Source organism: Channa argus, chromosome 18, assembly GCF_033026475.1.
Source record: "Channa argus isolate prfri chromosome 18, Channa argus male v1.0, whole genome shotgun sequence".
Lineage (NCBI taxonomy): Eukaryota > Metazoa > Chordata > Actinopteri > Anabantiformes > Channidae > Channa > Channa argus.
This window is the reverse complement of record NC_090214.1, coordinates 14,400,443-14,417,477: the sequence shown is the minus strand read 5'-3', so window position 1 is coordinate 14,417,477 and position 17,035 is coordinate 14,400,443. Positions and strand designations below refer to the sequence as shown.

The 17,035-nt window shown below is 39.2% G+C and overlaps 2 protein-coding genes across 6 annotated transcripts in view; both read left to right on the top strand.

The window, feature by feature from the left end:
- Window positions 1-7,891, top strand: part of LOC137103734 (PALM2-AKAP2 fusion protein) — a 70,193-nt gene extending 62,302 nt beyond the window's left edge. For 3 of the 5 annotated variants that reach the window (XM_067484351.1, XM_067484347.1, XM_067484350.1), the window contains 4 exons: window positions 310-1,705; window positions 2,339-2,517; window positions 3,241-3,279; window positions 4,707-7,891. In XM_067484351.1, coding sequence (XP_067340452.1) covers window positions 310-1,705; window positions 2,339-2,517; window positions 3,241-3,279; window positions 4,707-4,835 — 1,743 coding nt within the window. In that variant the 3' untranslated portion in view covers window positions 4,836-7,891. The remainder of the gene's footprint in view (window positions 1-309; window positions 1,706-2,338; window positions 2,518-3,240; window positions 3,280-4,706) is intronic. The other 2 variants (XM_067484348.1, XM_067484349.1) reach the window with 2 other exon arrangements.
- A 632-nt stretch (window positions 7,892-8,523) lies between these two features.
- Window positions 8,524-16,362, top strand: LOC137103737 (solute carrier family 46 member 2). Its single transcript, XM_067484356.1, has 8 exons — window positions 8,524-8,736; window positions 8,841-9,726; window positions 10,146-10,316; window positions 10,825-11,043; window positions 11,239-11,410; window positions 12,768-12,851; window positions 14,478-14,634; window positions 14,933-16,362. Exons 2-8 carry the CDS (start codon window positions 9,259-9,261, stop codon window positions 14,988-14,990), a joined length of 1,329 nt encoding a protein of 442 aa, XP_067340457.1. The 5' UTR covers window positions 8,524-8,736; window positions 8,841-9,258; the 3' UTR covers window positions 14,991-16,362.
- The last annotated feature ends 673 nt before the right edge of the window (window positions 16,363-17,035 follow it).

The following is a 17,035-nucleotide window of genomic DNA, read 5'->3' as shown; positions in this document are numbered from 1 at the left end:
TAGCTGTATCTTGTAGCTCCAATGGCTATAAACGAACCATGGTTCATTGACAACTGAAAAGGCAAATTCAGGCAGTTATGTTTTGTTATTGAAGTATTGATGTATTGATGTATTGACATCATCAGTACACTTATACATGCGCTTCACTACACAGCAACAACAGAAAAACAGAACAAACAGAGAAAACTCCTGTTGGCTCATACGCAACGTTTATTATTATTATTATTATTGATTTATTTATTATTTGTTGAGCATTCATGGTTAAACTTTTTCCTTTCGTATTTTATCTTCTCTATCTTCTCACCCCAGTCGTCAAGTCCTCTGCCAATGGTGACATTTGACCCAGAACTAACACGAAAAGAGGACATTGTGGAGGAACAAATTGACTTCTTGTCAGCTCGGAAGCAGTTTCTTCAAGAGGGGGCAACTAAAAAGGATGTAGCGCCACAGTCCATAACCAGCGGTAATCAAAAGAATGACATTGGTGCAGAAATTGGAGAAAGTCACGTGACTTGGTCTGATGAAGGAATTGCTGGAGAATTTACTTGTGCACGAGCTGTAATGACAATCCTACCTGAGGAGGAGGAAGGGAAAGGTCATTTCCACACAGCCTTTCACCCAGAAGAATTTGACTCAGGATTGGACGAGTTATCTGTCCGCTCTCAGGACACTACTATGTTTAGCTTGGATAATGTTTCCGACAGTGGGGCCTCACTACCCCCTACCCCGTTGCCGCTTACTCCTGTGTCACCCGCTACACCACAGCCTACCACTCCAGTTAATGGGCAGAGCAGCAGCAGTCAAACAGAAGATGAGCTTGAGTACCACGCAGGGGTATTGGTCCAAAATGCCATCCAGAATGCCCTGGCATCTCAGAATGAGGGAGACTGGCAGCCATCCGATTTGAATTCTTCGCAGGTTAGCACCTCTGTGTCCCCATCCTCAACTTCTACAAGTAGCCCAGTGCCAGTTTCTTCCTCTCCTATCTCCTCTGGTGGAGCTCCTAGCCTCCAATCAACTGTCTTGTCTACTCCTGCTTCATCCAACCTGTCCTGTCAGCCAGCCAGACAGTCAGAGGTAAGAGTTGCTTCCCAGGAGAAACCCTCAGAATCACAAACTCTGCAAGAGTCCTTTAGTGCAGCACAGCTACAAGATCTCCAGACGCCTTCTTCGCCTCCCTCTGAGCCCATCTCGCCACCACAGAGGCCCAGACATGGAGGTCCTAGGATCAAAATCCAGTCTTCCTATGCCAGAGCACTTGCATCTTCAGCTCCAGCTCCAGCTCCTGCCCCTACTCCAACAGGTCCAGTCACCAGGCCAACCCCAGTCTACCGTCCCCCTTCTCCTCCAAGCCCGGAAAAGCCAGAGTTCAGCTACTTTAGTAAATACTCAGAGGCTGCTGAACTACGTAGCACAGCAGCTGCATCACGAGGCTCTGAAATGGAGGCAGCTAGTGGCCCATTCCGTCTGCGCTCCAAGAAGCAGAAAACTTTGTCCATGATCGAGGAAGAGATCCGAGCCGCTCAGCAGAGGGAGGAAGAGCTAAAGAAACAGAGGGAGGCGCAGCCTGTTTTTACTGTCCGCCCGAGCAGCAGTCATGGTCCTTTGAGGACAGGAATGCGGCAGACCAACATTTGTCCAGCTGATAAGATGAAGAGCAACAGCCTGCCAACTAGACTGACACTGACAGCTAGGACAGCACCAGGTTAGTTAATACTGCAAAGGTTCATGAGAAACACTGACATGTCTTCTAGCTCCATCATTATTTACAAATTTCATGTTGTCATTTTCATTGATTTATGATCCTGAACATGTAAAGAGCAGACACTCACTGGCCCACTTAGTTAGGTACAACTGTACAATATAAAGCAATCCAATACAGCAGCTCATTTTGAATTGGGTGACCAAAACATCAGAGCCACCTCTTATAATGCAGTCCAGTACAACTCCACTAACCACTTCTACCTTAATAATTAAAATAAGCAGAATTATCACCTTTCTGACAGTTTCAACTTAAAAACTGAGAAATTATAACATTGTATAAGTAGAATTCATGGCAGAGCTGCTGTACTGGTTTACATTAGATTGTACAGGTGTACCTAATAAAGTGGCCAGTGAGTGTATCTAATAAGCATCAGCATATTAACGCTGTCACTTTAAGAATGTTTAAGAAGTGAACACTAATTCCATTAGTTAAATCTGTGCTTATGTCCATTGTGAGAATAGTGTATTTATTTACTTTTGTGTACATTACAGTTATATGAAAGAATTGCTTTAATTAACCAATTATCCTTTTGCGATCATGTCAGTTGGACCAACGTTTGTGTTGTGTGTGCAGGAAAGATTGAAAAGGTTCAACCTGCACCACCTGTCTCACCCTCACCTTCAGAGGGAACACTATCCGACGCCGGCAGCGACAGCTCTGTAGGATCACGACCCAAAAACTTCATGCAGACACTTATGGAGGACTTTGAAACACACAAGGTGAAGAGAAGGGAGAAAATGGAGGACAACAGTGTAAGTATTTAAATCTGGGAAAAAGTCTTCTTTTCCTTCTTTTCCTAAGGTGTCAAGCTTACATAACTGCAAAAACAACTATGTAGATTTTACTAGCAGCTGATCTTATGACCAGCACAAACACACCTACTGAACACATACTCAGAATAAACTACCGCTGAACTACTTCAAAAGCTGAAGTTCCATTAGTATGCCAAACGTTTTCCCAGTGAATGAACAACAAAGGTGACTGCAGGTTAATGCACATTATAAGACTGTCATGAGCATGACTGGGATTTGGTAATGTCTTTAAATGCTTCTGTCTGTGCCTTTTGACATGAATTAATACTATACAACAACAAGAGAGTTTCCCAGCTTGAAGTGGGAAAAAAAAACTGAAAGTAAGTCCCAGACTCTAGGGGGTTTCTGTTCTGTGTCCATCCTTTGGGACTTTTTTGTAACTCCTTTTAAGAAATCGGTCTCTCTTGAAAAGAAGTTTCGGATTTCACACACTGAACTGTCATAATAAAGGGTGGATAAATTCAGTGTCACAAAATGGTTTACAGTGAATAATGGAGTTTGAGAAAAATGCCACAAAAAGAAACAGCAATTCATTGCATCTTGAACAGACAATTCTGCAGCAGGATTGTTGTTGATGTTGTTGCTGCTGTTGCTACTGTTTATACATAATGACATTATGTGTTGACTTTGTGTACTGTTGCTTCTCTCCTGCTGGTCACTCAGTATACCCGTTTGTTGCTGGCTAATGAGGTAACCACCGAGGTACCTGTCGCACCCCAAAACTCTTCACTCCTCTAGTGACAGACCTGGGTCAGACTCGGCTAAAAAATGTTTAAAACAAATGCATTCCTTTGTATACTTGGACTGTTACTGTATAACTTGAAGGAAGACACCCGACATGTTTTTATAGATGAAGACATTTGACAGTTTTTCATTGGAGGAACTGTTTACTCATGGGGACCTGAGTAGGATTACAAAACATGTTTTCACAAGGGCTTTTTCTGTTCAAGTTTCAAAAGAGAAAGTTTCTACATACAGGACAGATAAGTCACATGATTTTTACTTTCATATTAGTAAAATCAGCCCCACATTGTCGAAAGTTTAGCAGAACAAAAACAAATGGTGTCATTTCAGTCCATCTTCTAGGCATAAAACTGGTGCAGAAACATACATGGGAATGTATTGTTTTTGGACTATAAGAAGGAAACCGGATCCGGCCCCAGATCTGCGTGTGATCTCACAGTAGTCTTGCTCTGTATTGATGGTGCTGCATGTGCTTGTCTATGGATTTGGTGTGACCTTTGAATGCCCCCCCCCCTTCCCATTGCCAACTTTGTCTTTTCCTAAGCCAAATGTACACAGTACCAATTTAAATAAAAAAATGTATACTGATTTAAAAATATCTACTATTATGACATGTTAGTAAACCATTAATTATAATAATAATAATATTCTAATTATGTTGCTCACTTAAATATATCGGGTAAAGGTAAATACTCCACATTGCTTTTTTAATATTGCATTATTAATATATTTCTATAAAATGGATGTAGGTATTGTATCAACTATTTCTGTATGCATAAATGTATGCATCATCATTTTAAAAAGTACCACATTGTAGTGTGTGTGTGTGTGTGTATATATATATATATATATATATATATATATATATATATGCTTCTACTCACTGTGGTGAGTGAGAAAATGATTTAGTGTCCATTATTTTCTGTACACCTTTACCCTAGATTCATGCCCCCAGAGAAATCTGTCCTAATTGTTAAGATGTGTTTATGATTGTAAAAGTGATTGTGTGTAGCACGAGTGTGTAAGAGAGAGCCCCAGATATGAAACCATTCAGTCTCCAGGATGAATACTTTCTTCAAATGGATAAAAAATGTTTGCTTTTATTATCAAATACTGTAGCTGTGTAGCTTCATTTTGATGGTTTATTTAAATACTTTTTGCTCATGGTCATAGTCATGAAACCTTCATAACAGTATATTTAATCAAGCGCTCACACATTGTTTAACTGCATGTCATATTAAACTCACTGTGTTTTTGTGACTGTGTTCCCATTATATCCCTTTTATCAGGGAAAAGCATGGGTTTTATTTGTACATAGTTGTCTAATATTAACTCTTGCATTACTTGAACATGCTTGCATCTGATTGGCTGTTGTGTAATAACAGGTTCTGGAAGCTACTCGTGTCACCAGGAGGAAAAGCGACATGGCGCTTAGGTGGGAAGCTGGTATCTATGCCAATGAGGATGGAGAGGAAGAAGAAGAGGAAGAAGAGGAAGAGGAGGAAGAGGAGTAAAGAGCTCTTTTTGGAAATAGTTAAGGGACTGAGTGGAAAGGTGGAGGAAAAGAAACTGAAGGAGAGGAGGAAATGATGAAGGCAAGAGGACAGGAGAAGGCAACAGTATTTATTTTACTAATAGTATTCTGATGATCACATGACCCACTGGCTTGACCAAAGGAGTTATTCAAGGAGATGCGTCACATTTTTGGGCCTGAGGATTAAAGGCAGAACGGCACGTTAAGTGACTAAGTATGTGAGACATTTGAAGTGTTGAAGTGAGTTTGGAGAAAGTAAAGGCTAGTGATGAGAGAGAAACACAGCATTTTATGATAGTTTAAGAGCATTCTTTAAAAGCTTATTTACAGAAGTTTCATACTAGTAAGTAGAGGCTGAATGACTTAAATATTCATAGGAGTTACACACTGCATTTTATTGTTGAATTGTGGACAGATATCTAAAGATTTTATTTTGATAGGTTGCCTGAGACTTGATGATTGTTTTGGCCATGTGTGCCTCATGATAGCCCCAGTTATCTTCAAAATACAATATATGGAAAGGTTTTAATTACTAACAGGTAACTATCGACAAACTAGGAAGTAAAGTTGTGCAAAAAGGAGAAGATCATTTCAGAATTACTGTACTTATACCTGGATTTTATGATGCTGCAGGAAGATTATGATGTTTTACAGGATGTTGACCATATTAGATGTCTGTGACTTTTTTTTCTTGTAATTACACAATACACTACATTACAAATTTTAACACATACAACATGTGCGTAAGGATCATTCTCATAGCTTTCAAGCAAATTTATGAAATGTTAAGTGCTGACTTGAGGCTTTGCATCCTTGTATTGCTCAGTCCTGGCAGAGAAAAGTAATCATTGATTCATTTATTCTCTCCCATCCTGTATTACTACATTTTCAGAAATTTAGCAACTGCACTACATCTGCCTGTATTCACTTCTCTTTATTTACTTTATCTATAAACTGCTCACAGGAAGCAAAAAGAGTGGACAGTGGGTCATGTTTGCGTCAGTGTGTATTAATTGAAGGGCCTGCCTGGGTTTTATGTTCTGAAAATCACTTCTTTTACCCTGCTGGCTATGTTGCTTTGTTGACCTGTGCTTTCTGATGTAAGCAGTTGTTTCTTGTATTATACTAAAGTAGAACTGTGTATTTGATATATAAACATGTATGTTGAAATTACAGGGAGGAAACTGTACCTAACTTGCTGAGGATAAAGGTTGATGAAAAAAATATTAGAAAGGCTTTTTATACCAAGTTGTTATATCAATTTAAATTTGTTATTTGGAGATAAACAATTGCTTTGAGCACCTCTGTGTATTTAAGAAGTTCTGATTGTGTGTATGGAATTACATGCCTTTCCTTACCTGAAACAAGCACACACCAAGCAGCAAAAAGATGGCAACCGACCATCAGTAACAATGGCCTCTTTGTGTTACTAACGCAATGTAAGTTGTGGTTATCTTTTGTTTTTTTCCAATACGTTTTTACAAATATTTGATGAGCTTTGGTTTTGTGGAATGATGTGATTTTCTCGTTTGTTAGACGAATGAAAATGTACTAAAGTACAGGCTGGTATGAATGTGGTAATATTGTGGACTGTTAAGGTGTGGAAAACGAGGTTCAGCTCCAAAATGACAAAACGTGTAACAAACTGCAAACAGAAACAACAGGGCTGTTTTAAATTGGAATTAAAGGCAGCAATGTATCAACGTGGCTGTAGTTTTAGCAATGCTGAATCACTTTAACTGAACAGTAGCACAATGATTCTACTTTTCAGTCTTTGTTTTGAAGCCTTTGAGATTTTGAAATTTTCCAAAGGATGGTGATACATTTCTTGTTGGGTTCTTTTTTTGTAAACCAAAGGTCAATGTTTTGCTATATAAATGTACAGTAATGACAATAACTGACAACAATGACTGTATTTATTGAGACAGACCCAGCATGAGTCTAGGATGAGTTTCTCTTTACAAAATATGTGACTATACTTTGGTGTGATGCTCTCCCCGAGGGGAAATCAGTGCCCACAGCTACACCACCCAGAGGTGAAAACTGAGGGTTTGTTCCTCTGTTTCATCCGGAAACTAAAACTACACTTTGAGCCAAGAGATTCCTCCTAATTCTCTATAAAACTATTTAAGTAGAAGAATATATGAAGGACTATAAGGATGATTTCTTGATATCTTTTTGTGGTACAGCAGAAAGTGTAACAATACCACAATAGTAACCAAGTAAAAGTTTTATGCTGATATGAGATTAATTTTGCCAAAAGTTAACGAACAAGGGCTTACAAATGTAGTTTCAGGAAAAAAAACACTTTGTAGACATTAGAAATGTGATCTAAGTGGTCACAGTAATAAAGCACTCATTATACTGTATGTATGACTTGTCTGTGAGCTTAGATTTCAAAGGACACCAGAGCTTCAACAGACCTTTTTTTTTTCTTTGAGGTTAAAATCAGATCTGATGTGACAAGTGAAAGTTTTACAGTGGCCTATTTTGGATGCCAACCAAGCATCTGGTGTATCTAAGCATGATTTGTGTTTGAAGCAGTAAATACAAGTGGGCAATTCGCCAGTTTACTGTAGCTTCAGCAGCACATGGTAGTTATTGCATTCAAAGCCCCTCGCACTGTCCTTATTTCTGCTTTAAATGACACAGAAACTAAACCCCAGAGCTGTTTAGAATTCTTATTAGATTCACTATTTCATGCATATGCATATGAGTTAAGCTATGATTGTGTGATTTACTATTAATATTAGGGTTATTATGCATTTGTTGATTGTATTCATGGTGCAGAAATTGTTTTATTTATCATTTTAAATGCTGGTAGCTTGTTTGCAACCTGCAGATGCTCAAGCTTCAGTGTGGGAACTCACACTGTCTGTGTGTGAAAAGGAAACTTAACGGACCATATATAACTTCTGTACCTATGTTAACCACTTGTATGCTCATACTCTGTTATTTTATAGCATATGTAAGGCTCACAGTTATACACATACTATACATATTATGAATATTTTCTCATTAAAAACAAAACTTGTACATGTGGACTGAAACCGAGTTCTTTATTTACATTTATTTTCACTTTTTAACTAACAAGACAATAATACAACAGCTTTGGGCAGCAGCTGTTTTGAAAGTACTTTGTGGGTTTGAACACTTTTGGCTGCTGACTCTTAATCTGTGGTGTTCGATCTTTACCACATGAACAAAGAAGAGAAACTATTTCGAGCAACACCACTTTGACAAATGTGCACTGGTACTATCACACTGTGATACTGATATACAGTTACCTTGATGATGGACATTTTACACTATATTTCCCATTTAACAAAGGTGGAATTTGTTTATTAAATTACAATTGAAACTGAGCACAACAAGACAGGTGAAATATCTGTCACATGTTCACCTGTTCATGGCTGATGTAAGTTGACTCACATGTGTAAAATAATAAAAAATAATTCAACACCATACTGTTCAGCAGAGGGTTAATCCTTAGCATCTGCTGTGATCAGATGTTTTAGTGATAGTTTAAACAGAAGCCTGACTGGGAACCACGTCATTAAAAGAATCAGGATGAAAATGGAAGAGGCTGTGGTTAGGAGGTGGTTCCCCAACAATTTTAGTTCACGCCTTTCGTGCACGTGGTAATGAGGAACTGGATGTGGGATGTGTTGTTTCGTTTTTTTAGCTGGCTGCTTCATTTTCAAACACACTCCGGTCAGCCGAGTAGAGATGGAACTTATGACTCTTTGAGGAAAAACGGTTTGTGTTTAACATTGGGCTGCACTCACATAACGTTACATACGCAAACCAGCAGAGCAAAGGGACCACGGAGGAGCAGACAGGAGAAACCAGTTGCTTTCAACACAAAATCCTTTATGCAGGTGTGTGTGTTTATTTGTTGTTGTTTTTTTAATTAACCGCTGTGAAACAATAAAAAAATGTATTTTATTTCTCTGATGCACTGCTTTGTTCTCTCTCCATGTAGTCACTCACTAAGTCAATCGACCAGCGCTGCTCTCCCGTGGAGGACAGAGCAACTCTACGGTTCGTTTAGGGACAGCAACGGACAAAACGTACTGCGGTTAAGGAAACAGTCGCAAATACGTCTTGCGCGACTGTGTCTGGTTACGAACAGGGGGAAGAGTGGATGTAGAATAGGGTGTGGAAATTGGCCCATAGCAGTGAAAAAAAAACACTCTGAAGTTGGATTCGATCAGTTCGTTCCGTCTCATGATTCCTCGAAAAGAACCGGATCGTTCGTGAACATAACATCCCCACCACCAAGAGACAGATAAGAGCCCGTTTCCCTCGTCCAGAGGAAGTCCGCACGTGACTCAAGTGGCTGTTTGCACGTTTCAGCACGTCTCCCCGAAGCTCAGCTGCTGTGTGTTTAAACCAGGGTGATGCAGAACTTGTGTCAAAGCGCCTTCACGGTTCTCCGTCAGATTGAGCCGACTCTCGTGCTGGAGCAGCTGGGCAGCACTCTCTTCGACACCGCCCTGCAGATGGTGGTCAAGGACAGGTGTGCCAACGCCACTTACCCTGACCTGTCTACTGATGACAGCCAGCAGAAAGCCATGACTGACTTCTTTATGGTCTACAACCTCATCATCCGCCTGGTCCCGATCATACCTGCCATACTCCTGGCCAAGCTAAGCGACCGCGGCAGGAGAAAAGCGCCCATTGTGGTGCCCCTCGTCGGCTACCTGCTGTCCAGGGTCTCTCTGCTCCTGGTGGTCAGACTTCATCTCCCGCTGCAGGTGATGTTCGGCGCCGCGGTTCTTTTCGGCCTGTCCGGCGGCTTCTGCGCCTACTGGTCCGGGGTGATGACGCTGGCGTCGCTGGGCTCCACGGTGACTGACCGCTCAATGGTCAGTGTTTTGGGATTTGCCGTTGCGTAATCTTATAGTAGAGGTTTTTAAATTAAGAAATGTAACTGCTCGCCTCATATATCTGAAACTTGGTATCCAGGAAGACTCTTAAGTATTTATAGAAATAAAAGTTTAAAGTTATTTCGTTAGCAGTAACTGTTAGATTTTTTAAATACTAATCCATGATTACATTAATTCTCTATAGGTCAGATTTGAGGACTTGAGTAAAAACCTGCAAAACTTCTATCAGTTTGTAATGTTCTGTTTGTACGTGCAGTATTGCTACTTTTACTTTTTAGAACGCTGCCAAACTCAGATTTCATGAGTTAAATCCAAAAACAACAAAAGCACATGAGGTTCGAGTTGTAGTCAGTACAGACATGAACACTGGAACATGTGTGTTCCCACATCCCATGCAGGTGTTGATGAGAGTGGAGCTGCTCTATGGGGCAGCAGGTCTGCTGGGCAGTCTGGTGTCGGGGCACCTGTTCCAGCTGTACACCCCCAGTCTGGGACACGGGAACATCCTGCTCATTGTGAGCACCGTGCTGAACCTGCTCTGCCTCCTGCACTCCATATTCCTGCTGCAGGTCAGTGTGTGTGTGTGTGTGTGTGTGTGTGTGTGTGTGTGTTTAATTCCATCATGTATTAGAAATATATCACTCAGCCAAACCCTTATCCAGCCAGTTTCTGTAATTGCTTCTCTGTTCTCACTCAAACTTCCCCTTACCTTTAACTATATATATATAAAACCTCAACAGATTCTTTATGTAGTGATTGATATCTGACATGTTCATAACTATATTTTGGTGAATGATAAAGGGGATTTAGTATCCACAGATTAAGCTGAAAGAAGTGTAGCTAAAGGGATCTAAAGGGAAGTTGCCAGTTCACAATTGGCTTTGTTGGAGATACAATAGTTGTACCATCAGGTTATTATTAGCACTTTAATTCAGGTCTGCAAATATTTATCTATGTAATGAGTTTTCAGGTTTTTCTATCTGGTCACAATCCTCAAGAAATACTTTAACTCTAGTACCACAATGGGAGCCCCTGTTTCACCCGTGCAGATGTTCTAAGTGTTTATTTTAATTAAAGGTGAAACAAGTTTCCAGCAAAGAGCCAGAAGAAGACTTCATTTGTCACAAGTCTGATAATGCTCACACGCCTGTGGTCAAGTTTCCTGTTGGCATAAACATGGCGAACGTGGTCCTTCTGTTCGTGGCGGCCATTTTCTACAACTCTGCAGTGGGGGGAGCCATGGAAATACTGGGTTCCTTCGTGATGAAAGAGCCGCTCAGTTGGAGTGCCACTCAGGTGAGTTTTTTTTTGTGTGTGTGTGTGTGTGTGTGTATATATATATATATATATATATATATACACACAAAAATATACATGATATTTTGTTTCCTCTCTGTGAAAGTAATGTCTCTTATTTTCTCACCTGCTCTCCTCTTTTTAAAAAACCTCTTTCATTGTCTGTGTCCCTCAATTTATTTTCTCTTCCTTCAGGTGGGTTATGGGAACGCAGCAGGCAACGCAATCTTCCTCACCAGTTTTCTTGGAGTTCTTGTCTTTCGCCGCTGTGTCAGCGACGTCACACTCATCCTGATTGGTATGCTGTCTTTCGCTTCAGGAATCTACTTCATGTCCTTCGTCACAGCAACCTACATGTTCTACCTTGGTAAGACTAAGCATCTTATGGATCATGATCAAAAGTCACTAGCCATGTTCTTCAAATGCAGTTTTTTATTTCCCTCTTTTCCTCACCGAGGCCACAGCTTTATTTTTAATTATTTTCAATAATTGAAAACTGAAACTAAAAACACTTTGCCCATTTTTTTCTATAAGTAATAGATCTTTGAATAAGTATTAAAGTCCAAATCAATTTACAACGAAACTGAGAAAATAAACAAGAAACTCAAGAAACTGCAACCAGTGTTTTTGCCAATAAATGCTAATATTTATTCTATAATTAGTTGAAAATTCACTAATAGTTTGAGCGCTATGGTGTAAATATCAATGAAAAGTTTGCCCCGACATGACGTTTATTTTTCTCCTGTTAGTATCAGACTTTGTTATGTGACCCACCTCTTATTTTCAGATTTATTTAGCGAAGTGGTTCATGCAGAACACTGGTCTGATCTAAGATCTGGGAGGTCAGCACATCTCCTAAAAATATACGAACCAAAAATAAGGAACTAAGAATGACAAATGTTGTATGTGATTTATGTTGTATCACACTGTGTCAGCAAACACAACAGACTGAAAGACATAGAAGCAGGACAGCGTTTGGACAGTGTTCTTCACAATGACCTTATGACAATCAATTGGCTAAAATTAGTCTAATTAAATAAAAGTCTAAAACGCTGTTGTAAGTACACTGCTAGCAGGGTGGCTAATTTAGCCTAACCTAAAGACTGAACACAGATAATCGATCTCAATCCAGAGTTAACGGCAGCTCCATAGCTCACACATTAACACACCAAATGTTGTTGGCTTATTTCATCCAGAAACAAAATGTAAAAAGAAAAAACGTTTTAAGGGCTTTAACCTAAAAAGAGTGTTACCTTGTGCTACCTGCTGCTGTTTTAATGCTACGCAAAGCTTACTGTTCTCTGATGTTGAATTATTCTACAGAAAGAGGAGTGCCATTGTCTTTTTTTATTTAATCCTTATCATAAATATTAACGAGGGGTATGACCTTCAAAGTAGCTCATTTACATCCTCTTTCCATTTTCATGTGACATTTCTGAGCCAAACTAAATGAAAGTTAGCGTGAACTGCCTGAAGCTTATCGCAGTGGTACTATACTGGCAACAAAATGAACATATTCATATTTTCTGAATTATAAACAGCATTACTTTAACAGCATACAGCTTGTTTAGATGACAGTGTCAAGATAATGTAAAACTGGCTATAGACACAGGCCCTGCTAAAGAGGGTTGTCATTAACTGTATGGTATTGGCGGAACTCACACCGGGACATGTGGAGGAACTAAGAAGAGAAACAAAGAGAATCCTTGTTCATTTCTCCGCAGCTCGCTCGCTCAACCTGTTTGGCCTTATTCCGATGCCCACGATCAGGTCTCTGCTCTCACAACAGGTTCAAGCATCCTCGTGTGGTGAGTATGCAGCCTCCGTGTGTGTGTGTGTGTGTGTGTAAAAGCACTACAGATGAGTAATAAAAACAGTAGGAGAGCAGTGAAAGTGGTGTTATACAGAGTTTCTGCAAAGTGTTACTCGAAAGTCACTTCATTTAAACGCAAGTTCAAGTTAATTAAAGCAGAGGATGCATAACATGAAAGATTTGAGGAAGACTACGACTAGATCAATGGCTCTCAGCTTATCCCTTTAGCGGAAAGTGTTCTGCACATTGATTTGGAGTTTTATTTTTTTTTTAACTAGTTACTAGGATTGATATAATAATAATAATAATGGAATTAAAGAAAACAGAATAGTGCAGGATCAGATGATGTCCATGGGATGCAGAGGAGAAAGAGGGATGACAACACAATATTTTCCTGAGACCAGGGGTTAAGCGGTAAACTACACCAAAGCCACATGTTTTGAGCATCAGCATCACTGAACTTCAATCTGTACATTATATTTGCACCCTTACCTTGGTTGATTACTGAGTATATCAGTCATAGAGTTTAGCATGATGATGTTTAATGTTCCCCACAACCTCTTATCTCATTTGGCCACTTGTTAGCAGAGCTCAGAAATAGCATGAGCGGGGTATCTACTGATGAAATTTATGCTGGAAATAAAATGGGAAAATCCCTTGACCTTGTATTAACTACAGACTTGATTTCAGACATGTAACCAACAACCCATCCAAATAACCCAGAGACTTTAGAAAGATGGAACCAGAAGTACTAAAATGCTAATTGATTTCCACGTTTTAGGACTGATTCATACGGCATGCTATAAAAGCACTTAAAGCTGATTTACATGGGTACGGGGAATCCTTCAAAGACCCTGGACTCTTGGGAACAGCTACTTAAAGCAGATTTAAAAAAAAAAAACTTTGAATACAGTCATTTACAGTATACAACAGTGTGTTTGCCTAGAGCTGAGGTCAGTCATCTAGTTAGTTATTCACCGGGTTTGATCAGGCTACCAACCTTTGTGGGTGCACACAGTCCCTATCAACATTTAGGAAAGTATGTCGAAAGAACACACAAAGGAGTGGGGCATACAAATAACATGGAAGCCAGTCAGGCTGGTTTATACCAGAGAGGTGGAATATAACCCAGAGCCTGTTCCACCACATGTCAGTGTTCTCATACACACACACACAGGTGTGTAGAGGATCTGGGTTATTGTTTTTGTTTAATTTGACATGTGTTGTAGCGCAAACACACTCACACACACACAACCTATTGTGTCTATTGGTAAGTAAACGATGGGGCTTGTTCATCATTCCGGGCTTATTTGTGCGTTTGCTTTAATGTGACGTCTGTTGTAGTGCAAGCACACACACACACACACACACACACACACACACTCACACTCAACACCAACCATTGTCTTGTCCACATACACATCCAAGAAAATGTTTAGCACCCATCGTAATGCCACTAAAGCTTAGTGAATATCTTACTAAGTGCTGTAGAGAAAAAAAGTCTAAATCCATACGTTTCTCTCATCTCAGTCTCTTTTTTCCACCTACACCACCTGTAACACGTGAGCTGTCTTTACTCCCCTCTCATTTTAACCTGTCTATCATCCCATCTTCCCATCAGGCACCATTCTCACCTCCCTGCAGTTGGCTCTGAAGTTTGCCGGTCTGGCCTACATTCCTGCCTTTACTAAGATCTATCAGAGAACCCTGGACTGGTTCCCAGGCTTTGTCTTCACACTCTCCAGCATCATTACAGTGCTGGCAATGATTCCCATCAGGTACTATTTTCAGGCTGCTTTTGTAGGTTTATCAGGACATTAGCCATTTGCAGTTAGCCGCTCTTCCATCCACTAGTTTTTAGAAATTTGCTTAAAATTGGCACTAAATTAGAAATTGGACTGAGAAGTACTGCTGAGAAGTATTGTTAAAATTTAACTTAAACATGAAAAAGGCCACACTACTGTTCATATGCTTGACCAGAACTTGTCTGCATAGATTTGAAAGCAATTGCAGTTCTCTCTTACACACACACACTTTCCCTCATCTTCTTAAGAATATTTCCTCTCCTCCCTGCAGCATTGTCGGCTGCAGATCACCACGGAGGCATCGATACGAGAGTATTCAGGGAGACTGAAGCACAGACATCATCACCAGCAGTGAGTGAACCTCTGTGTGAGGCAGAGAGGAAGCGAGTTGTGAAAAAATTAAAATGGTGAACAGGGCTTTGAATATCAATTTTTGTAACATACAGTAAATATTCAAAAACAAACAAACTGAATCTTTTTGGTCACAAGAGCATTTTGTGCATTTGAAAACCTAAATTAACGAGGAGTGTCTTGTAATAAGGTCTGACTGGAAGCTACATAGTCAAAGTTTAAAAGTGTTACACTGTGTCAACCACCGGATTTGATCATACAGTGAAGTATGACCAAAAGTCCTTTAAAAAGGAAAAAGGAAGAGTCACCACAAAACCACAGTGATTGCAACATAATGTAGACTTGTCAGTGAAGGTGTCAGTTCCTTATGAGTACTTCTGGTAATAGAGACTGAATTCAATAATTAGTGTATATTACTTTATTTTTCATTGTAGGTAGCAGAAATTTGTTATGGGCAAATTAGATTTATGATCTGACTTTAAATCAGCTACTTTGTTTGGCTGTTGCTGGATCACACAAGTGTCTGTAACTGTAACTTATGCTTTACAGTTGTTTCGTTTGTTGACTGTTTACGCCGTGTTCTGAAGAATAATGGCAAAACACCCAGCTGAACACACAGCTCGACATTTTGAAAGACAAAAGCAAACACACAGAACCATACATACATACATACATACATGCTAAAAAAACGGTAAAACGTAATAATTGAATTGCACAAGTAATATATGCTGACCGCCGAACTTGCTGGACAAGAACCCATGACGTACTGTACTATACCGTAAACGTCACAAATATTTGACATTTGTGTTTTTATAATCTTTTATTTGTTTACTCACTGAAGCATTGCACCATATGCTTTCTTTCACATCTATGTTGCTGTTACTTTTTGTGTGGGCTTTTGTCTCCTAACTCCACTTAATATGATGGAAGCCATTTGAACTGCACTAATCTGAAAGCTGTTATATGAAGTTTGATCATTAGTCTCACTGTATTGTTTGCAATTTAGCTTGTGTGATTCTGAAAAAATCTGACATTTAGAAATGTAATGTTAATAATTACAGACTTCTCTCATGTTTGGGGTCAATTATGGTTTATGGCACCATTTGTAGTGAGGGAAGTAAATGCAGCCAGTACAGGGTGAGGGAGAGCTGGGCTCAAAGAGGCGGCTGACTTTTAAAAAAAAGTTTTATATTGAAGCCTTAAGCTGTATAAAATTGTTTATATATTTTTTTATTATTTCGCTTTTTGGGTCCTGGCATATGTTTTAAATGTCACTTTGTTTATATAGAAAGAAAACAATGTCATGTAACTCAGTAGCATTTCTGCAAATAAAAAAGTAATTTTTTAAAATTATTGTTGCATTATTTTTGCACATGTAAAACATAAAACCAAAGAAAACAAACTAACAAAAAAAGAAAAATTTCAATCAAACCAAACCAGAGGCATAAAATATCAAATGCATTCGTTTCTTTTAATTGTTGGTCCAATATATCCAAAAAATATTGAGGTAAAGATAAATTGCATCAAAAACATCAATTTACAAGCTTATTTGTAATTACAACAAGATGTTATTCACATCCAAATGTACAATAAGGACTCTGAACGTAAACAGTACCCACTGCAGAGAAAGAAATATTAAATAGACTGAAGCTAGATTTACAAATTCACAAGCCATTGGAATTTTAACTCTTCTTACAGGTTTGATTGATCGTGTTTATCCTGTGCTGCAAATCAGAGTCTCTTCATGTGAGGAAGACAGGAGGAAAAGGCAAGGGAGTTTGGCTTAGAAATATTTGATTTATAAAAACAAAAACAAAAAAAACAAAAACAAATCATGGTTGTCCCCATTATGGAATTTAACCAGAATCATCTTTGTAGATGACTCCTTTCTTTACATTGCACAATGTTCAAAGCTGAAACACAAAATCTCTCAACAACTATTTTTGGCAAATGAAAAAGTTTTTGTTGAACGTCTTCAGCATTTTTGCCAGAATGAGCATCTTTGTACTGTATAGTGCAAAAA